This window comes from Labrus bergylta, chromosome 5 (genome assembly GCF_963930695.1).
Source record: "Labrus bergylta chromosome 5, fLabBer1.1, whole genome shotgun sequence".
Lineage (NCBI taxonomy): Eukaryota > Metazoa > Chordata > Actinopteri > Labriformes > Labridae > Labrus > Labrus bergylta.
In genome coordinates, this window is record NC_089199.1 from 21,494,911 (window position 1) to 21,521,543 (window position 26,633).

The window sequence follows — 26,633 nt, forward strand, 5'->3', positions numbered from 1 at the left end:
CCTGTGAGGCTGGTTAACATGACCCCCAAGGGCAAACAGTTTCAGGAAATACTGCAGAGCTGTGCAATTAACGACACCTGTAGAGTATACCACTTAGTTTATACTTCATTCATATGCAGAGATAGATACTACACTTTTTCATAAACTATTATGAGAACACTGCCATTGGCTTTAATTGGGTAAAGTAATGTGTAATCAGTCAAATCTACATGATAAACAATAAGAAACACTGGCTCAGCAGTAAATTTTCCCCTAAGATCAATGTATGTTTGACATGAAATATGACATGACATGTTTATGACTGATGTAAAGGTGATAAGTTGTGGCTTCTCTGGTTCAGGTAAAGCTTCACACAGCTGTTAGGTATTGATTAACTTGACTGTTTTAAGACTTGGAGGACATTAAACTGTTATTAGAATAGAAAAACCCATGACCGAAATTTAAAAGGAGAAAACCCACATTGGGGTCAAACTGCTAACAGCTTCATGCACTATGAAACATGACAAAACTCACACTTTATAACGGGCTCCTAAGCAAAGAGTCTGTTGTATTTGACAGTTGTATTATTTTATTGCGTTATATACAGTAAATCTTAAGTACCGTCGTTGTCATGACAACTGGGAAATCAATGTAGTGCACAACTTCTCTCTGACATATAGGCTAGTGCAGTAAGGACACTTAAAGCCTTGGAGGTTCTTACTGTAGACTAGCTACTGGTTGAATAAAGCTGATCTGGGAAATAAAGAACAAGAGACATAAAAATACCCATAAATCTTTTAAATCACAGAACTTAAGTTAATGTTTTAGCTACTTTACTATCCTGTGAAAAAAGCAAGCTCCCTGAATACATACCTGCTGATATTGTATTATTTGACATACAGTACCTCTGTACTTTCACTTTGACTACAATTTACATGCGCGGCTTTAGCTATCGTGGAATAATGTAATACTGTATGATGAATGGGCTGCATTGTGCAACACCTTTCTAGTCCACTAGAAAGCACTTTGCTCTTCATGCTTCCTGGCTGCTTGAGACATAATATACATACTATTCAGAGTTGTATTTAAGAAACCAATCGAAGCAGTTCACCTACTGATGTTTTATCATCTCGTAGGGTCTGGAAACCAACCGGTCAAAGAAAGTTTCAGTCCATCATGTTTTCAAGTCATGTCGAGGTAAATATAAATATAGATAGATAATCCTAAGAACACACTTATTTTGTAGCATTACTTATTTATAGCATTTATTTATTTTTATTGCATCCCATTAAGCCAGCCATCCAGATATACCTCATAATTCACTTTTTTTTGGCTACATCTGTAAATTTTGCAATTACTGTACATAGCACAGAATTACTGTACATAGCACAGAATTACTGTACATAGCACAGACTCTTGCACTCAATTACTGTACATAGCACAGACTATTGCACTTTCTGCTTATTTGCACTTCTGGTGAGATGCCAAACCTCATTTCGTTACTCTATACTTGTATATGTGTAATGACAATAAAGTTGAATCTCATCTCATCTCTCATCTCATATGCTACTACAGCCTGTTCTTACAGCCATGTGCTTTAACTTAATCAAACATGTTGCATAACCAGCACACAGCAGACTGGATCATGACAAATGAGAGGGAGGTACTAACTTGAGTAGCCTATAGCGCTATTATTGTAGGTTATTATAATGTAAAAATCTAATTTACCCTCCACTATGGCTGAATTTAGACCCGCTCACAGTAGGTTGAGCCTTCCTCATGAGCTGCCAGTACTGCAATAGCTGGTGCCTTCACTTATTTATAAGGAGAAAAAAATGTGCTGTGGGAAAACTTCTGTTTTCAAATGTGACTGCATTATCCAAAGAGATGCAGAGACATGTTAAACCACAGTAACGTACTACAGTATATGGTGTAAAGAAAGCATCCATCGGCTCTTACATCTGCTGTTAAATGACATTTTTATCCAGAACCAAAATAAAACTATTGTTGAAACACACTCTATTAAAAGATTCAAGTAGCTTAATTAGATGTAGCCTAAAAAAATTATTGTTCTGTACTTAATGGAGTTGTGGCTGGAGGTTGCATAAGAGATTTGTAGCACGTGTTTCAACTGCCAGTCAAACAAATCAAAGATCGTGTACTTTCAGATTACATCCTCTTCTGTTAAAATCCAATGACTGAAACATTTTATCCTATATGTCCAAAAATCAGAGTAATGCGTGGGCTAACTTGTGTTCGTTTTGTATCCTTTTAATGTCAGTGTTTATCACAGTTCAGGGTTCAGTGTCGTGTAGTCTCAAATGTCTGCAGCGCTACAGTCTTCTGTTTTTTTCTTTATTGATGTCAAAACTACTCTGATGTACTTAAAGTGGTGTTTTTATCTGGTGTCAATGTGTCAATGAAACTCATATTGTTTAAAAGAAAAAAAATGCACCACGCCCTGGGTGCTCTTGCCTTGAGGGTTTACAGTACGTGCTAGCTGCCATGTGGGAGCCAGTAAATTACACATCTTCTCTGTCAACTTTGTCACCATTGATTTTAACTGCTCTTCAGGTGCCAATTTGTTTTTTCACTTGGAAGAAGCGCCCCTATGAACCTTTCTGTTGTACTGATACTGTCCTCTAGTGGTGAATGTGAGGATCTGCTGTGTATCAGCACAGATGGACACGCACTATTCACCACAGCAGTCACAAGGCTTGACAACAGATTCTTTTATTATTGCTTTCATAATAATGCCCGTCACATTTAACAGCTGAACATTCTCAATTAAAGTTGATTTAATTTAAAAAATCATCAATCATTTCTCAGCTCCTGATCAGTCACAGCACTGTTTTAAAGTGATACAGAACATTAGGTAATTTCTAGGCACACATAAAAGGAAGTGGTTTGTCGGGTTAGTCAAGTGAGTGCACTGCACACTAAAGACATATTAAGCAGTTATAATTACCCCTACAGTACATGATGTCTTGTAAAACACGTCAAAAGACGAGGTGAAAAGTTAAAGAGTACAAGACTTGAGTGCATTCCAGCTGTTTAACTTCTAGAAAGAGGAGTGTAGATTGTCTATAACATACAGATACTTTCAAGTGCAAGACAGTCGGCATGGTAACGGAAAACTTAAGAGGGAGTTGTCCCTTTTTCTTCTTTTTTTTTTTACACTAACTGTGTAAAGTCTAAACGGGTGCATTTAGGTGCTGCTGGAAGCTCTCAGTGATGCACACCTCGAAAAAAAAAAAAAAATACAAATATTACTGGCCAAAATGTAAAACGCCATCCATCAGACTGTCCTTGTCTTCCCTGCAATAGAGACCACAGGGCTACTTTCTGTTAGTCAATCAGGAAGCAATCTGAAGCCATTTAGATTACTTCTTGGTGGACTGGAATATAAAAACAGAAACGACTGGTCCCGCTGAAACTACTAAAAGGATGGAATGCAAGTGGGACGTGAGGCTTAAAAAAAAACACAAATCATCACATTTCTGGCCTTAAAGAAAAGAAGTAGCACGGAAGTATACTACATGACAGGAAGGATCTTTGCTGAGGTGCATAAAATAGTTAAAAATAGGCTAAAGACAAGTATATAAAAAGTATTAAAAAATGTCAAAGCATGTGTCCTGCACTTCTTTCAGAAACGTCCTTCAAAAACTACTTCATTCAGCAGCACAGATCTTAATCTCACTAGCATTTAACACATTCAGAGGGTAAATGGCTCCTTTCTTTCTCAAACATTCATCTTAAAGCTCACTTCTAAGGCGTCATTACTGTAGCCCACTTCGACACGCTTGACTCCTGTATTACTCCTCTGGGTCAAAGGCACTGGGCTCCTGGCCCTCTGGGGGCCTCCTCTGCGGATTGTATTGCTGAGCCAGAGGAAACCCCCTGAGCTTCTCCTGCAGACTTCCTACAGCCAGCCTCATCTGGTCCTCAGCCCCCTGCAGTGATTTCAGCTCCATGGTGTAGAAGATGTACAGCAGAGAGGTGGTCAGCAGGATGGCAAAGCACAGTGCAGCCAGCAGGTAAAAGGAGGTGCGTGGGAAAGGTTGTTCTGCTCCCAGAGCCAGCCAGGGAACAGCAGCGATGGCCAGCTCAAGAATCAGCAGAGCAAAACCCATCACTCCGGTGCGTGCTGCTGTGTAGCGCATCCCCTCAGCGCAGTGCAAACCAACCTTGACTTCTGTACGCGCCTCTGTCACGATATCCACCAACTCAGCCACCTTCTCTGAAGGCACAAATCGGAGACGGTGTCAGGATTCTCAAAGCAGTGCTGTGCATCTGTTCCACAGCCAAACTGTGATTGGATTAACTTCACAAAATTACACTTAATATTCTCTGTGAGCCCTGTTAATTTAACTCATCAACCAGCATGCAATTACAGGAAGTGGTTTGAAATTGATGTGGACAAAAAGCAGGACTAGCCAAAAGAAAACAGCAGTGCTCACATTACAGCAGCTCATTCACAGAGCTTATATAACTTATTGCTCTTCTGATGACTCAAGCACTTTTGAAAGCAGTCACAGTCATTTCCCAAATAAGCCTCAAGGTTATTGATAATGCATCTCCTTCTTTTAGCTTATTAAAAAACATTTGCAAAGCTACACTTACCACAACTGAGCTTTTATTAATTTGGTTTGAAAGATCCAATTGATATATTGATACTATACAGATCCGATTAAAGTTGTAGGAAGACCTCCTTATTGCAAAACAGGGAATCACTGACAGCACAAACAGTGGTAAAAAAAACAACCACTTTCTTCAGGAATGATCAGAGACAGTATAAAACAAGGATGTAGACTCAGTGACATCACTTTGCTGTTTGTAAAGAAGCGTCAGTCAGCCTCCAGGAAATCAGCTACAACAATTCCACCTGTCAGTGAACTCTTAGCTTTCATAGTATCAAAACAAATGACAACTTTCCCTGTGAAATTTGACCAATGAAGAAATTATCTTCAATTAATTTTGACCCAGGCTGTAAACTTGTTTATCTCTTCTGTTTTTGGAGCCAGCCTCAAGTGGACACTTGAGTTACTGCAGTTTTTGCACTTCCCCATTGGCTTCATTTTTCATCACCAGAGGTTGCCACTTGGAACTTATTCCCATTCTAATTAGGCTCCTGGCATCGCAATGCTCTGTGCTAAAGGCTAACAACAGCATGCTAACATGCTGAAAATGTGTATGTTAACACCCTGATGTTAAGCTGATTTTAATAAGAATCCATAAATTATTTTTAAGTCATATAACATGGATTTTTTTTAAAATACCTGCAGGAGAGTCCTGCTTCTTGGATTGGCTGCCGCTGCCGCTGCCAGTGTCAGATGGAGTGTGTGTCTTCAGCCTGAGTTCAGCCGTCAGAGCTTCGTGGTCGGAGTACGGGAACGGATGGTCAGGGACGGAGCCTTTGGTGGTGCACATGAAATCACAAGAGATGTCTGTTTTAGGAGAACCCTGAAAATGAAAAAGAAAAGCTTTGAGGTATTTGGAAGTCAAAACACAGAACATCTTGAGTTAAGATGAAAATACACCATCTGTGAGTACACAAAGAGCTCACTCACCTTGAAGAGGATGTAGTCGATTCGAATTCCCTTTTCAAAGGGGCCGAGCTCCTTTTTACTGATAAACGGGTTGTCTGCTATTAGAGTCAAACCCTCATCACATCCCTGCAACACAAAATCATTTTGTGGATTAAAAACTTTACAATCTGCCTCTAGTTTATTCACCATTGTTTCTGCTGGTGAGGATGAACTCTTACAGGTTTAATGTTTTGAGACAGGGAGCCAAAATGACGAAGTTAATACAGCTTTACAATTAAAAGAAACTACTTTCTGAACAAGTGTACTGTCTGAGGATGTGTTTGTGAGATGTTTGAAGTACCGTGGATGAATATTTCATAGGTCTACAAACAGAGTTTTTCTATAATTACTGGATTCTAGTAGACAAAATAATATAGTGTTATGCTGCACAGTGTCATCTTCCTACTTCAAACTTCGGAGTCTCTAAATACGAGTCTTTGAGTCCTGTGTAAGTCCTCAGTAGTCTGTTACCCAGGTCCTGAGGGTGCATGTTGAGGTCCCCACCTAAAATCACCACATCTGCTCCAGCAGAGGTATGACTAAAACAAAAACATGATTACTTATAACACAAAACAAAGCCTATTACTGATAAGGAAGACATCCAGGTGGTGCAGAGTAGTTGCTTTAATTTTTTCAGTATCCCTTAATTCATCTAGAGCAAAATGTGCAAACCTACACCTGAGGAAACAAACAGTGTCTCATGCTACGTGTTGAAAAGACGCAGTGTGTACCGAATGAACTGCTGCAGCTCCCAGGCCTGAACCACTCGGTGAGGTAGGTAAGAATCCTTGTCTCTGCAGTACTCTGCATGCAGCTAAAATCAATATGCAAGGACAACAGCATATTTATCAATATGTGTGTACAACCCAATGGCAAGGCTGAGAAATTTAGTACGGAAAAAGCTTACATGAGTAACATAGACGTTTGCAGTCAGGCTGCCAATGCTCAAAACAGCCATCCCGACCGCTTTACCGCCGAACCAGTCTCCATGGTGAGCCTAAATGTTTTCGAGAATTACAAGAAAATAAATAGAAAAAAGTGAATGATCGTCTCCAAAGAGAGGTTTTAGCTCTTAGACAGGAAATAACACTAGTTACCTAAACTTTAAATAGAAGATTTTCTTTTAAGTGACATGCTTAATCCATAAAAGTCAGAGAAAAGTCAGAGATTCTCTGGAGATCAGGCAAGATAGCTCTTTATCAGTATTTAATCAGATCTGTTTTCACACAATAATGATGAACCAGAGGTCTGACTCAAAGTAAGTAGTCCCTAGATTTGTTTCCCTCTTTACAGCACATAACCCTGTTTCCATGCTGAACCAATGAAAAGGACAATGAAAAAAAATAGACCTTGGTGCGGCAGTCAGTCATGATATCTGGGAAGCTTCACCAACTCAACTAACATCTCCAGCTACCTGTAATTCATCGTATGCTGTATCTGACTAAAATGACTCAAAATAAGCCACAAAGTCAGTAAAGTAGCTGTCATGTTCTCTGTGTTGTTCTCAGATGTGCCACTTGGACACGACTCAACTTGGCTGTGCATCCCTTTTCTTTTTGCACATTCATGTGTTGTATTATGACATTATGTAGAGGAGTGTGCTCAGGCCCGGTTAGTCCTGGAGCAGTGTGAGTGCAGGCCAGCACGGGAATGGGGAGAGGGGACAATTGTGTTTAAGCATGGTACGGGGCAACTGGGCCTAATGTGAGTGCGCCCTTAAGGTACGTCACAGGCTTCTCTACTCCTCCACTAAGTTACTCTCCTTTTACCCGGCTGTCTCTCCAACCTGTCCTAAGTGATAATCAGCTCAGGGCACTTCAGGCCACCTATTCAGATTTTTGCCTCAAACTAAACAAGTTCTGGTCGGATATTTTGAAGTGCTTTTTCTTAAGTATACAGCTGTGACATTACATCAGATCCACACACAGACAAGGAACCTGCCATCTACTAAAAATAAACTAACTAACAACCAAATTCTTTAATAATATGGCATGGTTGTTGCATAGAGGAACATTATAGCTCTCTGTGGAAAAAAAGATGAACCTTCAAAAATAAAAATCCTGGCTAAAAGAAATGACCAAGCTGTTACATACTGTATATAGAGAAGGTCCTACACAGTGTCTCTGTCAGTTCTGCACCTTTGACAAAATGTGTCATAACATAAAACCTGCAAGTATGTACAAACAGCTGTGACTACTTTGCATACATGTACAGGAACCATGAATGTTTGTATCCTGTCCTAAATCATTGAGACACACTGTGACTTTGAATTTTACAGTTGGTGCCGAGTTTGTTGATAACTGTTTTGTTTGTATCCTACAAGTGCATTTTTTTTATTCTGTTGTATTTTCTCCGATTTGTCTTGCTTTATTTTTCATACACAAGGAGTTGTTGTTTCCTTTGTAACTGTGCTGTTGGTGTATCCATGAAATATTAATAAACACAACAATTAGAATTTAATTTGTGTATATGTTATAATAATTCTGTGTTTGAATTTTGTTTCTTTAATCTACGTTTGTAGTTGCTCTTTATCTTTTGCACTGATTAACAACATATTGGGACATGAATCTTACGTTTTTATAACCTTTATGAAGCTTTTGTTTGGCACATAATTCATCTTTTTCAAATGTTTTGGGAATCATCGATCACTTTCATGTAGACACTCTTCTTCCTGTATGTCAGGGCGCTGCGGACTTACCATGTATGGATAACCGTTCAGTGAGTAACGATAAACAAATGTATCATGGATTCTGTGTTTGGAGAAAATTGCCAGACCGCTCCCAATGACTCCACTGCAGAATGAGAGGAAAAACAAGATATGAGTAGAAGTCATAAGCTCAAGATTTACCCCAGCTTTGATTCTGCCTGAGTATAAACTAAACTCAAAGCCCTGCTCTTAATGTACATCTCCATCATGTAAGCAGAAGTACCAGAAGCATATGTCATCTGAAGTGCATGTGAGAACTTAACGACCAGAGTGGACATTTTTGTGAGCTGCAGAAGGGATTAGGAAGTTTGGGGTTTTCGATAAATCTCAGTCTTATGCTTTGGAATGAAGGTCAAGAAAGAATTAAGCTTCAGAAGTTAATCCTCATAGGTAAGGACTAAGCTTTACTTCTAATTTTCTGATTGATCAGTGCCATGGAACACATTGTTTTGACACTAAGGTCCTTCACGAGCCTTAAATAAAATGACAACTTCTAGCATATGGATTTTAATTAGAGTTTGAAAGATGTTCAAAAGGAAACAGGTGGAAAAAGAGTTTGCAAAGGGACCTCGAAGAGTCAAAACATTACCTTTTAAAGTAATGTGAGTGGGGATGACTGGAGGCAAGTTTCTTCTTCAAAGACAAATAATCTTTCTCACTCCACACCTGGAAAAAAAAAGTATTTATTTTACTAAAAAAAAGTAGAGAATCAGACATCTTTGAACGTTAAGTAATTATTGTTTGAACATAAATTATTGTATATTTTTTAAAGAAGCACAATGAGCAGAAAAAGTCAAAAGTGGCTTTGATCATTTCTAACTTTGTCAGATGGTTTTCACCAACCTCTTGCAGTAAGACAACATCATGCTCCTCCTTGCTTAACATCTCTCCTATCATAGCATAGCGTTGAGGACAGTGCTTGCTGAGGTAGTGGATCCCCCTGAAAGATTATTATATTAAATGCATTTAAATGTGGGTGTTAATAACAAAAAAAAAAATCGAAGAATTAAGAATCACTTTCAGTAAATCCACAGGCACTGACCAGCAGTTCAGAGAGAAGACCCGCACACTGACAGCGTCTGTGTTAGCCATGCTGGCAGGTCAGTGGGTCAGTAGATGTGATGATGGATTGTCAGATCAGGTGAGATGACTGGGACAGCTCCTTATGTGACACAAATAAACGGTTGCCGTTATCTGAGCTTGATTTGGAGTTTGTAGAACACAATAATGTATCACAATAATGATTTTAATTCATCAGTTAAAACAATTATAAACCGAGAAAACTAGGGTAGTCACTAGGGATGTAACGATTCACTCAACTCACGAAACTGGGTTCATGATACAATTCTCTCACAATTTCTGTTACAAAATGAGATATGTAGACATGTTATGACTGAAAAAGATTCCTATAGAGGCTGCAAACCCACTTGTCAGTGTGGTTTGGACTTTTAATGTTTTTTTTTTCTCACAACAAGGGGAGGTGATGAGAGCTTCTTGTTTTGGTGTCGATTAAATGATGCATCATGTTGGTTTTGCTATTTGTGTAGTTTCCTGTCTTCTCGCAATATTTGCACACAGTTTTCCTCTTGTCTGTTATATTCTCACCTCTTTCATTGTCTGTCTTGGGGAAGCCAAAATGCTTCGACAACTCCGATTTAAGACGATGGTGCGTCCTCAATTTATCACAATTTTACGATTTGCATCCCTAGTAGTCACAATAACAGAATTATTAACTTAGATACAACACTAGCGAATAAATCAAATGATATCGTCACATGTTTCGATACAAGGCTACAAAAGTATAAGTCCTGGGCCACCAACACTGGGTCATCCATTGTTTTTAACGAACCAAAACCTGCAAGCAAACTTCTGCATACTGTCTACATTGCTCAAATACATTTTGCAACGCCGAGTGAAACCTCCTCTGCTCGCTCACAGTTCATAAGAGGAACTTGAAACTTAAATATTTACCTCAAATTGAACTTAAAAAGTCGAAACATGTCTGCTTAGTTCCCGTAGTGTGTGTAATTGGATGTGAAAAAAATGTGAAAACAATTACAACAGCCTATGTTTTTTTTTTTTCAAATATGAATTTATCATCTGAAAACAAGAAACTGTGCTTTATGGAGCTGCTCTATGTGGAAATAAAGACCAAATGTTTGATAAGTGAACTGATGTTGGCAGATCTCATCATGTCCTGCAGTGGGAAAATGTTGACTTTTCAAAAAAAAAAAAAAAAAAGAGACAAAGTAAAGAGGCGATAGCATTCACTCCTATCTCCTGGGAGTGCAACAATACACCAGCCCTAAACAGAGTGCTGACATAGCTTTGCTCTGTCTGGAGATAAAAAGGGGGGAAGCAGCAATGCAGAGAAAAGAATCGAAGAGGGCTTTCATGTCAGAGGTCAAAAATAACTGGCTAGTCTTTGTTGTTGTTACAGAGACAAACAGAGATTAAAACAATACGTTCAGTAAAATATACAAAACACTGTTGTTTTTGTCTTATTCACACATGAGTATACAGATGATGCAGACAGGTAACATTTAAGTAGCGCACAGTGGATTTAAACCCCCAAAATGGACATCAAACTCTATTTCCTTAAAGAGGGTGGTGCAATAGATTTTATGTGCCCTGGATCTTTTAAAGCCAAATTACTCCAGATTAAGTCACATGTGACCCAAAATGCCGGTAGTCTGGTGAAAGTCAGGCGTAAATGCAGAGGACAATGTGAATAAAGTTTAATCCAATGGGACAAGTACACTTGTTTTCCTTCTCAGTGGTTATTTAATGATGTATAATGTACAGTTATGTTTATATTAGTGAGCTAGCTGTGAAGTTAATCACCGCAGGTAACCCTTAGTAACAACTGCTTAGCAACTGCAGTTAGCCATTCAGCTAGTCTCAGACACGGTGCCGCCTGCTCCAGTTTCTGAAGACATATTTACCTGAATGGTTTATTTATAAGTTAATTTAACTCACCTCAAGAGCCTGTAGACGCCAGCTAGCAGGACAGGTAACGTGCAGTTACAATGTCGTTAATGGTTTTAGTTCCCAAAAAAAAAAAAAAGACTACACAGCCAGCCTAGTTTAAAATGCTTGTGTTGGTTAATTATCACCCAGAGTTGACATAGTAAGGATGGTCATCATGTCAAACAGATTAACGCCGACTAAAAGGTGTTTCCACCACTTACGTTGCTATGTGCTGTTCCTGGCGGGGTAAAGTCAGCTGCAGTGAAACATATTTGATGACCTCCGGCTCTGTTTTTTTTCGTCCTCAAAATAAAACAGGAACTGCAGCTGCGTCCGTATTTCAGTGACATTGTGTCTTCGTTGGCAAATATTTGTAAAGGGGAAATTAGCTTAAGTGAAACATTTATGTCAAAAGCCTTTTTATTATTATTATTATTAATCTGAGATAAAACAAATAAACAAATGGTTTTATTTGAGCTAACTTGACAGGCATTTCCGGTTTATTCTCAGCCGTGATTGATTCTGGGAAGTGGAGTTCCTGCTGCCAAACGCTTTAAGGTGCAGTCACCTAAGTGGGCTCTTTCAAACAAAGCTTAGGTTCTTGTAGTAAACCCGCCCCTTCTCTTTTCACAACACTTTCTACCGATTTCAGTTAAGATTATTGTGCACTAAATATAAAAAGAGCTGATAAGGTAGGTAAGGCTATGTGTTTTATATAAATGAAACAGCAATGTAGGCCTGTAGTGCATGTGAAACGTTTCATAATAACATCTTCACGTATGTGGGATTTTACTGCTTTTCCGATGATATACATTTTGTATTCTTTTTTTCAGTTGTGGTAAAACAAACACGAGGATTTGTGGTTAGGAGGCCTTTATTCTCTGTTTGGTTTCAGTCCTGAACAAAATAGTTTTTTTTTAACTGAACCAACTGCAGCATTTAAGTCCTGCTTTTCACTTTAATGTAACCTAAAACATTATGTACATTTCCATGACAACACTAGGATCATATTCCTTACCATCATTTTTAAATTCAGGACTTTTACATGTATTACCATTTTTTTTTTTAAGTGCCCAATATATGGAGGCTGTAGTCCTTAAAGTGGTCTTACCTGTGGCTGCTTAACTGCATGTCTTCCCCATTCTCTCTCTCTCCCTGATTTGTTACTATATAAACTGTCCTCCTTCTCTCTCTCTCTCTCAACACATCAAAAGAGATGCTTATTCTGTCACTGTTCAAAGTTTAAGATCTCAAATTTTATCAATTACATATGTATTTTTGGTTTAATTAACAAATGTTTTAGCCAGAATATTAGTGCTGCTATCAAAAGTATGTCATCAAGTCTGAATTTAAAAAATAAATAAAATCTGTAGCAACACAGTTCATGTAGCTCTGAATAAAGGGACCTTCTATTCAGCAGTAAATACATAAAATAAGCTAATATTGCTAATACTTTGTTGTATATGCCCCATCTAAATAAAAAAACCATCACGATCAAAACAAATTTACAAACATGTTTAATAGGTTTTTTTTTCAGGGGGGGAAATGGCCCCAACGGCACCATGCGTCTTTTATTGTTAGATACATTTGTTTGATTACATTATCCAACCTCTACTTGGAAGTATAAAATTGCAATGCACAATGGTAACAAAGACAACAGTAAACCACCTTAAACCAAAACAACAACAACAACAACAACAAAAAGAACTGCCCACACCGTTCAGAATATGATACATTAGATATCTCATTATTAATTATCAATATCAGCACAATCACACATTATTTTCAGTGAAGCATATGGCAAACACTGAAAGTCAAAAATACAACAGAATCAAAACAAAAACATTAATCTTGATATTGGCAAAAACAAGTCTGTATAAAAGATTAAACCTGCAAGAGGAGGAGGAGTGTTATTGTGTCTAGCCTGTGAAATATGACATTCAAAGCCAGGTGTAGTTATTACACCGTTAAAAAAAAGGTGTATTTTTGTAGCACAATTGTCCAGTGAGCCACACAGAGTAGACACTTGTTTAGCAGGATCCATGACAGGACAGTTCTGTCTCTAACATGAGTCCTGCAATACTTTTGATACCTCCATCACAATGGAAAAAGATCAATACGTCTCCAGTAACCCCACCCTGCCCTTCCCCTATTTCTTTTCTAACCCCATAAATAACAATCAATGGTCATACTCCACAGCACAGAGACAATAGCTCTCATTCACGACAATGAATCAATTCAATTTCGTGCATAATGTCAGTAAAAAATCGTCTTAAATATAAAAACTGAACTTATGCAGCTTCTCCACACGTTACACGGAGAAGGGTGAAGCAAATCAACCGACTTCACAGCATACAATCTCTTTTTTAAACAAAAGAAACAGTGATGAACTTCTCTCCACTTTAAGCCATGGTCTCTGTGCTGAGTTATTGATCACAAGTATGGACATATAAAGGCTGCGCCCCCCGACAAAAAAAGAAACATACTCCTATGTAACACATATTCCTTTAACATCCACTTACTCACAGTACAGAAACTATTCATTTTTCAATTAGGCTACATAACTCAAGGCAGAAATAAGAACTGCTGTTGCTTCACCCCCCCCCCCCCCCCTCCCAACACTTCTGGATCTTTTAAGTGCAACCAAGCACACGTCTTCAAACAGAGAGAAATAACAGGGGATCTCATAAGGATGGCAAAGCCCTGGCTTTCTGTCAGAGTAGCAGTTGTACAAGGCATCCCTAGTGTCAGAAGTGATCTACAGAAAGATGCTTGTAAGACCTGATTTTTGAAAACTGTGTAATAAAACATAAAAAGGCAGAACCTAGAAAGTACTGTCACACAATAAACCTTCTCCCTGTACACTTGGACTGTAAAATGTGGGACAAATGGTTTATAAAAAAAAATGAAAGTGAACAATCCCATCCCATTCCTTTGTGTGCCAGAATACAAAAACTGCCTCTATGCAGAACTGAGAGGTGTCTTTCCAATTTTCTATGACAGAAACATCTGTCTGAATATTTTATGTTTCTTAAAAACAAGAGGTAGTAAAAAAAAAAAAAAGGCAATCCAAAGTGGCAGGCAACGATATCATCTTTGGAGAAAAGGCACTTTCTTTCCTAACAAATCTACAAAAACAACACTACTTGGCTCTTGTTTTTTTTTCTCTTCCATGGTCCTGCTCTCGCTACTCTTTCAATCTTTTCAAACTTCTCTTAATGCTCAAAGTTCGCTTAGTTACTTTAAGAGTCCTTTCAACACTATCACATTCTCTTTCCCTCAATCAAACATATCAAACGCCATCGATTACCTTGGCAAAAGTGACCCACTTCATAGAAAGCATGTTTAAACACATGGAAAATAGCTCTTTGTTAGAAAAATCCATAATTCTTCAAAAATGTCTTTGCGTGCTGGCAAAATGAGATTCACTCCTTAATCTGCTGTGAACAACTTTTTCTTTAAAGCATTTAATGTGTCCATGTTAGTCCGGTCTAGGATTGTTTGAATGTTTTTTTTTTTGTTGTTGTCTTTCCTGGATGGTTGAGCTGGTTCGAAGAGAGATTGTGTAACGCTTCTGTCTGGCTTTTCCAAAGAAAAAAAAAAAACCTTCCTGAAGATCTGTTAGTCTTTAACAAGTCTGTAGACGTGATACTGAGCTCCATGTTCACTTGTAGAAACCTCAAAAACAAACGCTATACAGAGCAGCGTCTCCTGGGTGTCACGGTTTGTCACCACCTGGCGGGGGGGGAGGAGGCATATGGGGAGTTAGTAAAAGATATTGCATCCAGTTAAAATCAGTTGTTTGTTAAAGCAATAGTTTGACATTTTGGGAAAAACATTTTTACTGCTCTCTAGTCAAAAAATTGACAAGAAGTCTTATACAGTTCTCTTGCTGTATCTTATCTAGTGTTGTAGTACTTCAAATTGGTCTCGAGACCACTTTTTGAAGGTCCCAGTCTCGTCTTAGAATCGAAATAAAAAGAGCTGTACAAAACAAAATATTGTAGTAAGGTTTCAGGCTAGCTGTTTTACCCCAGGTTACACTCTTTATGCTAAGCTAAGCTATCAGAAGTCGGCTGTTGTATCAAACTGACTGTAGAAACATTAAAGTGTTATCAGTCATCTCATCTATCTCTGGGCAATAGGGTAATATTTTGTATACTCCCAGAAATGGGAGTGTTTGTTACCTGTAGGATAGTGAAGTTTTCAAGAACACTGTTCATCATGTATTTTTCCGGCAAGTGTTTGAGTTTGTGGATAAAGTTGATCATGTACTCGCACATCGGAGAGCGGTGGATCCTGTAAACACACCTTCCTCCCTCCAGGCGAGCGTACTCTGTCTGCAACACACACACAAACACACACACAAATCATGTAAACTGAAGAGTATATCAAGTGTTTGAGTGAAAAATAGAGTTCATTAATTAATTAATGTTCTTACCTCTACTTTCTCTACCACCTGCTTGCCAAACGAGCAGACTTTGGTTGAAACAGTGATGGTCATGTTTTCAAGGCTGCTGTACTGGCTGCTGACGCCATAGAAAGAACCAGGGCCGTCCTGCATGCCGCTGCTGTTTAGATCCGCCTGCATCAGTCATCCATTTAATCAAGTTAGTGATCATCGTCACATAAGTGGATGAAATTTAATTTGTTCGTAGCACATGGATTATGTAGTTGCAATAAATTATTTTAAATGGTATTTTTTTCTGTGCAACAACTTGAGACGAGGGTTGAGGACATAAGTGTGAGCAGACTGTTTACTAACAAAGATAAATGCACGATGCAAGAATCCATGTTGTAATGCCGTCACATGATCTTACGATAATATCTTTAACCAAGGTAAGAAAACCACCACTCTGTGATAGAATAAGGAACCTTTTTCACAAGATTTGCTATCAGATGTGTCCCTCTGAAGGTAGTCAACTTAAAGAAAATATGCAAAATCCTGTATTTGATCATACCTATAAACCCCTCTATTTCCCCTTCTATTGACCACGCCCCTCTCTGGAAGGGCCTGGGTGGCTCGGGATTTCTTGCTCCATGTCCTATTGTTTACGGTGAGAAGGCAGACTCTGGTAGAACAAACACCTAGCTGTGGGAGTGTGACCCACCTGGGGAGGGGTTAGTGCCCTTTGTGATGTCACAGAGGGAACATTTTCAAACGGCCTGTTTGAGAACACATTTTCTGAAAAGGGGAGCAGGCAAAAGACGGAGAGGATGGACTTTTCTCATAATTGGGGGGTTTGGCTAGGGACAAATTATAGTGTTCGAAAAACATGGTAAAATAAATGTAGCTAAATCTGTGGCCTTTAATATTAGTTAGTTTAGTTAGTTTAGAGAACTAGCCAGTAGAAGCCAAGTCATTTTAGAGACCTGATTATATTTCTACCCTTTGAGCTAAAAACGTCAAACATAATGTAAGCTTTTCTTTTTTTCGGTATAATGTTGCACAATGAGAACTACAGTAAGAACTTTTAGATAGTACTGTGATACCAACCCACCCAGAATTTAACTAGGAAGAACGCGTTCTGAGGGCCTTTCTCATAGAGCTCTTTGAGCCCGCCCTTCTTCTCAGGGAACTTGTCGTAGATCTGCCGGATGTCGACGGCCTCGAGAAGCGGGTCGCTGTAGGAGGGGTTGGTCTGTCCAATGTGGACAAACAGGTGTTTGCTGTACTGCAGTGGACAAAGATGGAAGAGACGATAAACAAAGCGGTTGACTTCAAGAACATCTTAAACAAAAATAAACATGACATCGTGGTCGAATAGTATCTGTAGTATTTAAAAAGCTTCTGTACTATCGTTTTAAAACATGTGCTGTTGAAAACTATCAAAGTATCAAAAATGTTGACAACCATTCCCTGGTCCTAATCAGGGCCTGTTCAATACACCCTCCATGTCTGTATGATACTGTTAGATAGTTGACTGTAAATGTTCACTCACGTTGTCTGGGTCTCTCTGGACCTCCATGAAGGCGGAGTACTCCAGCATCCGCAGCTTGGAGGAGGCGATGGTCCGGTCCTGCCACACGGGCACTGCGGTCGCAGACGGTGGAGGAGGAGGTGCCAAGGGCTCATAACCTGGAACGCACAAAAACAAATGATTAAATAACTGAAATCTGTTTCATTTTGAAAAATCCTCTCACAGAATTCCTTCATTCATACTTACTTGGTATGGATGTTGGCACATGACCTGAAAGGCTTGGGTATGGGGGCTGTGCAAAAGGTTTGATACTGAAAGAAAAGGATCGGTATAGTAAGACAACAGTGTTCTACAAACTATTTAAACCTGATGATTTCACACACGGGTTCTCCTTTATTTGCATTTCTTCAATAATGAAACTATGTTAGTGTAAAAAGTGTAAGCATGTGTTGTTGCACCAGCTAGGCGTAAGTCCACCTGCTTCATTGCTCCTCAATAATGCAAAATAGCATCAGTTCATTTACTTGAAAAACTGATTAGAATTTTTTTTTTGTAAGATATGAGTACTTTCTTGGGGGGAATTGAGCTCAAACTCTGTGAGGATTTATCTCCCCTGTTCCCGTTTTCTTAATCAAATTTGAAGCAGTTAATTTGCCTGGTGGTGGTTTACATCAGTGCAGGAAACAAACAGTACAAAAATACAGTGAAGAAGAAGAGTTAGTGCTGCTTTGTGGCCACAGCTGAACCTCGGCTAGGGGGAACTTACGCATGGCTGGTGCGGCCAAACCCAGGACTCCTTCCCGGGTTGAGATCTAGAACCATCCTGGTGTGCAAAAATTTGATTTGTTAAACATGCCCACCTGACATTTGACCATACTCCCTTACTCACTCAAACACTAAATATTTACTAATCTCTAGAACCATGTTCTCTCTAAGCACACCCTGATACCACCCCACATAGCTGTTGTGGGTTCTGCAGCGAGGTTTACTTACTCCTGAGAGGGTCCAGGCTGGGTTTGGATAGCAGGCCAGAACTGAAGGGTAAGAAAATGTGTTAATTTATTGAACGATGATCAAATTCAAATATCATTTTGCATTAAAAATGAACTGGGCTCACTCTGGGTGGTTGGTAGGAGGCAGGGGGCAGTGGTGGAAGGTGATTCTTGATCATAGTCGGGGAGACGATCTGTGCAGACGACAGTGCTGCCATGTTCTGCAAGGCTTTGTCTTTAGACGCCTGATCCTACAGAACCAAACAGAAGAGTGACCGGAGTCAACCACAAGGTGGCACCAGAACCTAAACATTATATCTACTGCGGCACTATGATGTAGCGTGAAGCAAAAATGATTTATATTTTTAAAAATGTATTTGTAGCTTTAAGGAAAATAATTTACCAAACTCTGAATTTAAAAATGTATATGTATGTAATAATTCAAAGAATAACTACTTAAGAGTTTACAAGCCATAATTCTGTTCAAACTATACTAAAAACTTGAAAAATAAAATAATACATTGAAAAAAGCAGCTTGATAGAAGCAAAGAGAAGAAGAGAACATGTTTAGGCTCAGCTCACAACACAAATTGATCATTCGTATATAATCGGGATCACCACAGGAAAAAGAGAATAAAGAGAGTGCATTGATTTGAAATGCAGATTTGCATCCCTGTTGCTTCCAACAGTGTATAAATCATAAATTCAAGTTTTATTATTCTGATGAAAGAAGTACTATGTAAGAAATGGGTAGAAAAATATATAAAAGCCAACCAACGATGGATATTTTAGAATGAATAAACACATTCATTAAAATGCATCCTCTCGTTTTTTTTTTCATGTCTGCAAAAAACAAACAGATCAAATAAAAAGCATTTAAGCTACTCAAGCTATGACTTTGCAGTCAAAAGAAAGATGCCTCAGGAGCAAGACCCCGAATCACAGAGCAACACCTTATTCAAAGCAAGCAAGATTTCAGCCTCTGGCAGAGGCTGAGGGGGGATTACGCTACATCAGGCAGGAGCTGCAGCACTACTGTGTATTTCAAAGCTTGGCTGTTTCTAAGCATTGCTTCACTAAAGGACTGCAATGGGGCAGGACGCCATGCCAGCAGAGGGCCTTAGCAAGGGGACAGTGCACTGGTGCGGCCAAACAAAGGAGGGGAGGGGAAGCATATTGCACAAGTCAGATCAACTTACCAAATTCATCGCCTGAATCAAAAAAGAGAGACACATTAGTTCTGTGCAGTTCTACATGATGTGTTCAGATAAGTGAAGTTTTGGTTGGTATTATATTTATCTACATGCTCTTCAACCAAAATTAATTTCAATCGCAGCTGTACACAGTTTTATGCCTTACTATGGAATACAATCAACTAACAGTTTTCAGAACACGGACAGTACATTTGCCTATTATGTAATCCAGGGGCGGAGCCAAGGGTGGCCAGGGCCATAAAATCCCAAGATATGATTGGCTATTTGCCTTGTTAGAGGCATGTTATGTTACGTGTTGGAATCAACAATTTGCGTTTTGTTGCAACTGGCAGCTAGGAGCTTTCTTTGCATGTCAATGTTTACGTTTCCCTTTGTAAGTACTTTAAATTGTGACTTTGGACATACAGCTACGTTTGAGTCCTTAAATATGATTTAAATGTTGCAGCTCTCTTGTGTAACTTTTTAAATGTAATGTATAAACAATAATGTAACATCTGTATCAAACCTTCATGTTAGTAGTGGGCTGTCAAATACATTTCAATAGTTAATCGCGATTAATGGCATTTTCCATTACATCATTTCACATTTAAAAATAAAAGATGTTGTGCTTCTGTTTAGAATTTAAGTACTGCCTTCAGATGAAAGTACTTAACTTGCTGTTTGAATTCAACCCAGCTTTGATTTTCAAATAAAGTAAGGACCTTCAAGAAGATCGAAGGTTACAACATTAACTTAACCACAGAATAAGGAACTCGTCAAGGATCAAAAACTAAATAAAAACAGTAAAGAGGATGGTAAAGTGTGAACTGTTTGATGTCATAAGGTGGATATTACTTTGGACTCTTCAACTGAGCTGTCTGAGAGTTTTTGTTTTTCAAGTGAAAATGAGCCATTCATAATGCAGCATTTTGTTTTCCATCACTGTGACTACGGGGAGACTGTGCTGTGGCCTAAAGGGACAACATAGCATCCGATTAATCGTGGTAAAAAAAAAATGAATGCATTAATCAGGATTAACTAGTTGATGTCGACAGCGCCAGTTTTTTAGTTAAATAAATTATAATTGGTGGATATGGAAAGGATGAATAAATTGCATACATTTGTGTGTGTGTGTGTGTGTGTGTGTGTGTGTGTGTGTGTGTGTGTGTGTGTGTGTGTGTGTGTGTGTGTGTGTGTGTGTGTGTGTGTGTGCGCACTTCACACTTCAGGCCCCCCCTGCATAAGTCAGTGTCCCAGCCGGGCCACCCCACTCAAAACAGTCTAGCGGCCCTACCTCAGCTGAATTTTACAATATGTATTTCAAAAGGAGATTTACAGTTTTCTTGTTTTTCTGTAGCACAATCATTCAATGTTTCACTATTGACACTGCACTGAGTAGACTTTTTAGCAGCCACACTTTTACTTCAGGTTTTTTTAAACTGATGCTACAATTTACATAATTCACTTCGAGAAAGCAGTTGCATTTCGCCAGCATGTGCCCACGACTGTGAACTCATGAAATACAGAACAATACTGGTGTCATTTTCCTAAAGATAATATTTCAACTCAAATATGTCACAAAGTGCAAAGGAGACAAAATAAAAGATGTTTTATGAGCAGGAAAGTTATCACAAAAAGTATTAGAGAAAGACAAGATGAATTCCTCCAAGAAGAGAGAACAAAAGAACCACATCACAACAGAACAGGTGGTTTTATGAGCTTATCCTGGCTACTGTGGGGTCAATTTAGAACAAGTTTATACAAAGTAGGTTTTACAATTAAACACGTTGTTTTTAGATAAGCTAACCCCAAAAGTATATATGTGTTTGGAAACTTGTGTAAATTTAAACACGGCCTTTTTTGATGCCTTAGTGTAAAAGTGAAAAGAGTGGGGATGAAAATATGGTGGCTCTGCTTTGTCAGTCACAAGACTTTCCTGTTGAGAACTTCTAACTTCTTAAAAATACAGCAGCAAATGAAGGGCCGTTTTGGCTCACTTTGATCAGTCTTATAAGTTTGCATTCAAGATGAACGTTTCGTGGAAAGCACAGAAAACTTGTAAAAGGAAAGATTTGGTCTTTGAAAGTTGATTTCAAAATCATTGTCAATCAGGGATACTATTGTCCACTGCAGGATTAGTGTGCATAAAGAGGTGAAGTTAAGTCAAAGTTAGCATGTTTTGTAATTTTCTGTATCTAGGTTATGTGTATGGAAATATGAAGAAAAGACACGACACAGAAGATGTAAAGAGAACGGGGAAATAGGAAGAACAACAAAAGGTCAAAAAGTCAATGAATGTTTTTTTTTTTCTGGATGATTTTAGCAAATCATTTCACACACAGATTGATTAAAGTCTCAGAGTAGAGGGAGTTTGAGGGATAGAAGAAGTCTGAGAGAAGCTGCAGAAGCTCGGTTGGCACAGAGGACAGATTCAGAGCTGGAGCAACATGCAGCAAAATACAGTTTTTTATTGGCTCTGAGTAACTGCAGCTCCTTTAGCATTCCTTGACAGACAAAGCTTTACAATCGGCTACCATACATTTACTACTGAGTGGTGAGATTAGCCTCAAAGTTAATGCAGCTTCGACCTCTTTGAAGAGGTCAAAAAGAGTTGTTTGTTGGTGCACTGCAATGCATGCTGTAGAAGCAGGAAGTAGTTCAAAGATAACTCATTCAGTTGTTATTTGATTCATTTTAAACCAATATAGTATAATAGCAGAGCTAGCATCCACTATATCTAGCATGAGCTGGCCCTGGATCAAAGCATGGACAGATAATTCTGCACACAAATTAGCTGGTTAGTGCAAAGCCAAGCCGCAACCAGCCCCGCCGAGCCCGCCGTGAAGCGCATACCTTTAGCTTTGACTGGATCTCGCGAGATTTTCTCCGGGCGAGAACTTGCAAGTGGCTAGAAACCTGCACAGAAGAATAGCCAAGAGGAGGGAAGAGGAAAAGGAGACAGGGAGAGAAAAGACAAGGGAAGAAAGAGAGAAGCCGTAACCAAAGAGGAAAGAGACGCCCAGTCAGTGTCGCCGGGAGGCAGGCTGGTGGCACCTACCTTTATACCCGCCTGGTATTCACGCACTTTCTTCCGTGCTAACACCTGTATGTGACTAGACACCTAAAGGGGTGTGAGACAGTATTTGAGCATAAAAAAAAAAGACATGCACTCAGTTAGAGGCTCATAAACGTGCTGGCAGAAACCGTTAATACACACTTACAGAGATAATGAGTTTAATACTAAATAACATGCAAATAATCTGATTTAAAGGAACAGTGGTTGTATTTTATCCTTTAATCATAAAAAAACAAATCCCACGAAGAGACAAAACCAACAAATAATAATAAAATAAGACATGCCCTGTGTATGTCAGATTTGACCTCAAAATTTGATCCAAAAACTTAAAAGAATTCATCAATGAGCCACACTGTTGAACCGGGTGACCTCCTCCTTCACTGAAGTTCATTTTAAGCAACAAACATTGTCCCGCTACTTTGACCACTCACTAGGGCATCGAATGTGTATTAATCCGCTCCTAAAAATAGTCCCAGACAAATGCATAATATACTCCTGGTTAAGCATTGTTTACTACAGTGCCCAGGTATTCCAAGGACCTTGTTCATCTTTTAAAAATAATGTAATCGATGTGTTTCTGAATAACTTTGAAAATTCACATTACCTGTTCACAAAATTAACGGTAGATTGTGCTAGTGTTGTCATAAAAGACAGGGCCGATAAGGTGAAAAATAGATTACTATAAAAGCTCTTTAACTCTTAGGACTAAAGTGATTCCAGTTTCGAGCAGTGTTGTTAGTGTCAAATATATTCAACTGTAGTGACATGTCTCTTACTGTATACAACAGATAGCTCCGTCTGAGTATCTCAATCGGACGTAAAACAGCACTGGGACTTCACTATGTGTATCACTTCCTTGAAGTTGTTCTAAAATGACATACATGCATGCCACATAATCGATCTTACAGCAAACGGTAGTGGTCTAGAATACTTTTTAGACAACTTTGCACCACTAAGGCGGATTTGTTTTGTCACATATCATTTGAGTAAGTGGGTTTTATGAGTTTTAATGTGAAGACATACACAAGGGAGCAAAGTGTGCAGGAAACTGTTTCTGTGTTGATTGGCAACAGCCCAGTTCCTGTCAAGTTGCAGGACTCGTTTTGTTGGTAGAGCCAGATAAAAGTTTACAAAATGATTTAAAGTTGTTGCCTCTAAATGTTGACTACAAAATGCTGCTTCTGGAGACATTGTATGAAAGCAGTATCTCAATGCCATACTTAAATGATACTCAGTACAACAGTGTGGCCTTTAATGTGACATCACTTCTTGTGTTTTTACATAGTTTGACTTGAATGTAGAGATTTATGTTAAATGCTTCTCATATTTCCTCATTAAGTGTATTCTTCACTTCTCAGATTAACTATAACAGAGCTGGTTTTGTTTTATTCATAGGATTTGTTATCAATACAATATGAATATAATAAACTCCATTAAATGATTAACAATCATCTTTTTTACATTATAAGCAATCGATGCATTAAAAAAAAAACTGTGGCTCATTGAAGCAGCAATTCATTCTTTTAACCCGTCTGGTTATCTATGTTTTTATTCTCATTGTTGTCAGTTACTAAAACAAAACTCATGCAAGATTATTGAACTCAAACCATCAAAGTCATTTAAACCTGTTCACCTGTTTTCTTGTGCGGGTTTTTCCTGTCCTCAGCTTTATGTACCTTGCTATCAATTCATTCCGACCTGCAATAAAAAAAACACAGATGGACAGGTCACAACCAAAACCAATATTATGAAAAAACAGAGGATGAGACATTTTGACATTATGGACAATACCCTTTATTGAACACAAGGTGGCACTGTCATCACATATTGAATACACATCAGGTAGAAAAGAACAGCAGTGTGACCTTTCCCAGAGCTCCTCAGAACCTGGGCAAACACACTTTTGACACAGGCCACAGGTCACAATAGCACCTCTGTTTCCTACAAGAGACTCTGTTTTAAAATGCTAGCTGTCATTTTTTGTAAAAAGCCAATGTAGGCTTTTAAACGGTGGATTTTTTTTTGTTTTGTTTCATTTCCAAGTTTTCATTAGCCTGTTTTCACACCGTCTTATTGTCTGCTCACAAGGCCCTGAAACCTAATTACAGATTGCTCAGAAAACAGAACCATGTTTTTCATGACATAACATCTACTCTCGACATTCTGCACAAACAGGTTGTGCAGAGAACAGGCGTCTATTCTGGGCCGCCGTGGTCCTCTTTACACTCAAGGCTTTGCAATGAAATTTAACAAGCTTTGCCGTCTCAGCAGAGTGCACCTCGGATCAGACAAGAATCATCTTGGGGTAAATGAGAAATGCAAAACAGGCATCATTATAGTGTCTAAAGGAAAATTAGTCTTTCCCTTTTTTACTTCTTTTTCTTTGCCAAGTCATGTTTGCTGGGTTTTTGTGGCTGAAAATTGGGCAAAGGGAAGAGGTTGGACCACTCGATGAATAATGACTTCAACTTGTAAAAATTTGCTGACAGTAATTTACATCAACATAAACTGGTCACGACTGGCCTTCTTTTACCAAAAGAGACACACACAATAGACAGTGTGTCTAAGCAGTTTAACAGCCTTTAGAGTATCCAGACACATAATGACAGGAGAAACAAGTCCTGTTTCTCACACACTCTTTAGGACTTGGCCTCGAGAAGGCCCTGGTTACTGCAATTACCATAAAAGTACTGCAGCCCATCTCCAGCAGGCTTGCAGCATTCACCGTTCCCTCCAACCAGTCAGCCCGGCGGTCAGCCAGCAGAGCAGAGCTGAACTGTCTGCCTATACTGAGCTGGCCCGTCCCCCCTCTGCCTGAGGCCAAGGATGGACACGCCTGCTCCAGCGCCTCCGCATTCCTCACATTCCTCTAAGCCTGTCACATCTGTGCTAGCCAGTCTGATTGGCCTTTGCCTGTGAACACAGCCAGAGCTCTGGTGAACACACACATGCTCATATGCTCTTCCAGCTCAGGGAGAAGCAGGGGTTAGAGCCGGGGGTGAGGGCCATTAGGTTGGGGTAGGGGGGTCGACAGTTAGAGGGGCAAAAGGGGCAGCTGATGCTGTAACTCTTGGAGGAAACACAAAGCCATAACTGTCTCTGCCAACAACTGCCACCTGGCAGCAAAGCAGCCCCTTTTCCCAAAACAACAGCACTGTGTGACCCCGCACCCAACGGACAGCAAGCACCTGCTGCCGACCGTCCCAGCTCAGGATGGCAGAGAGAGAACAATGCCAGCTCGACCCCCGCACAACTGTCACTCTCAATCTCTTCAGCTCAGGAGCAGGGGGGGACGGGGATATCTCAACAAAGTAAAGACAGAGTTCTACAATAAATCTTATAGACTGCAAAGTATCATAAACTGAGCTTGTCAAACTTTCCCATACTTCAATACTTTACAAATCAACTTATGTTGAAACAATACGATATCTGCCATTTAATAATTGATATTAACAGAAAGTACTGATCTTTAAAATGATTATTAAACAAAATGTGCCGTGAGCAGAAGAGAGATTAAATAGCACTTAATACATTGGCAATATTTTGGAACTGAAACGTCGAGACATATCTGTGCTGTTTAGGCAATGTGCTGGAGTTTGCCTTTTAGTATTTTTGGTACTAAAAAACAAGAAATTACCCCATTTGGATTCCTAGGACTTTTTAGTATTTTTGTTGCTGTGGTATCGAACCAGGTATCATTTTATTGTTACTAAAATCTCACAGATTAAAACTCTAGTATCATGGCAACTCTTCTGTACACCGAGGCACAGTAAAAACTAGGACATACGGGTTTGACTGAAAAGATCAACAACTTCTCAGAGAGTGGTACAGTTGGTTATAAATTATCTGCAGAAATTCACACACTCCAAGCTAAGGAGTCAAAACTGAATCTTTTATTTTAAATGTTATGGGAATGATCCCAAAACAGAAAACCATATGTTTTATAACGGTGCTGAGCACAACAACTGTAGGCATGGCACGACAGATCAAAAATGTGTCTTCATCTGTTGAACAGTGCAGTACTGTGGTAGGGAGCTGTTGGGATGATCACTCCAGTTTTTCCACAACATCTGGTGGGTTTGATGAAATTTTAAATTACAGCTTTTGTTTTATGTGATATACAGTTGGACAGCGAGTCCCCTCTTTGGAGCGGGATAGCAAATATCTCCAGTTTCACATCAGTTTTAATAAGGTTTGAACTGACTTG

At 39.1% G+C, this 26,633-nt stretch overlaps 2 protein-coding genes across 12 annotated transcripts in view; both read right to left on the reverse strand.

Moving 5' to 3' along the window:
• Window positions 1-2,696: 2,696 nt before the first annotated feature.
• Window positions 2,697-11,619, reverse strand: smpd2b (sphingomyelin phosphodiesterase 2b). 3 transcript variants are annotated; one of them, XM_029276765.2, is made up of 12 exons: window positions 11,254-11,519; window positions 9,880-9,979; window positions 9,317-9,436; window positions 9,118-9,214; window positions 8,864-8,940; window positions 8,266-8,359; window positions 6,475-6,564; window positions 6,299-6,381; window positions 5,974-6,106; window positions 5,550-5,654; window positions 5,259-5,442; window positions 2,697-4,219 (listed from the first exon to the last, which is right to left on the reverse strand). In XM_029276765.2, exons 3-12 carry the CDS (start codon window positions 9,364-9,366, stop codon window positions 3,795-3,797), a joined length of 1,338 nt encoding a protein of 445 aa, XP_029132598.2. In that variant the 5' UTR covers window positions 9,367-9,436; window positions 9,880-9,979; window positions 11,254-11,519; the 3' UTR covers window positions 2,697-3,794. The 3 variants fall into 3 exon arrangements, with proteins under 3 accessions (XP_029132598.2, XP_065811235.1, XP_065811234.1); XM_065955163.1 differs by lacking the exon at window positions 9,880-9,979 and having other exon boundaries at window positions 11,466-11,619; XM_065955162.1 differs by lacking the exon at window positions 9,880-9,979.
• Window positions 11,620-12,743: 1,124 nt separating this feature from the next.
• Window positions 12,744-26,633, reverse strand: part of tead3b (TEA domain family member 3 b) — a 35,969-nt gene continuing 22,079 nt past the window's right edge. For 2 of the 9 annotated variants that reach the window (XM_065955165.1, XM_065955164.1), the window contains 13 exons: window positions 24,060-24,124; window positions 22,409-22,471; window positions 22,204-22,266; window positions 19,357-19,368; window positions 18,283-18,408; window positions 18,159-18,199; window positions 17,932-17,988; window positions 17,412-17,476; window positions 17,187-17,323; window positions 16,746-16,919; window positions 15,686-15,829; window positions 15,432-15,584; window positions 12,744-14,979 (listed from right to left, as the gene is read on the reverse strand). In XM_065955165.1, the coding sequence (XP_065811237.1) occupies window positions 14,866-14,979; window positions 15,432-15,584; window positions 15,686-15,829; window positions 16,746-16,919; window positions 17,187-17,323; window positions 17,412-17,476; window positions 17,932-17,988; window positions 18,159-18,199; window positions 18,283-18,408; window positions 19,357-19,368; window positions 22,204-22,266; window positions 22,409-22,471; window positions 24,060-24,124 (1,214 nt within the window). In that variant the 3' untranslated portion in view covers window positions 12,744-14,865. The remainder of the gene's footprint in view (window positions 14,980-15,431; window positions 15,585-15,685; window positions 15,830-16,745; window positions 16,920-17,186; window positions 17,324-17,411; window positions 17,477-17,931; window positions 17,989-18,158; window positions 18,200-18,282; window positions 18,409-19,356; window positions 19,369-22,203; window positions 22,267-22,408; window positions 22,472-24,059; window positions 24,125-26,633) is intronic. The other 7 variants (XM_065955167.1, XM_065955168.1, XM_020630628.3 and 4 more) reach the window with 7 other exon arrangements.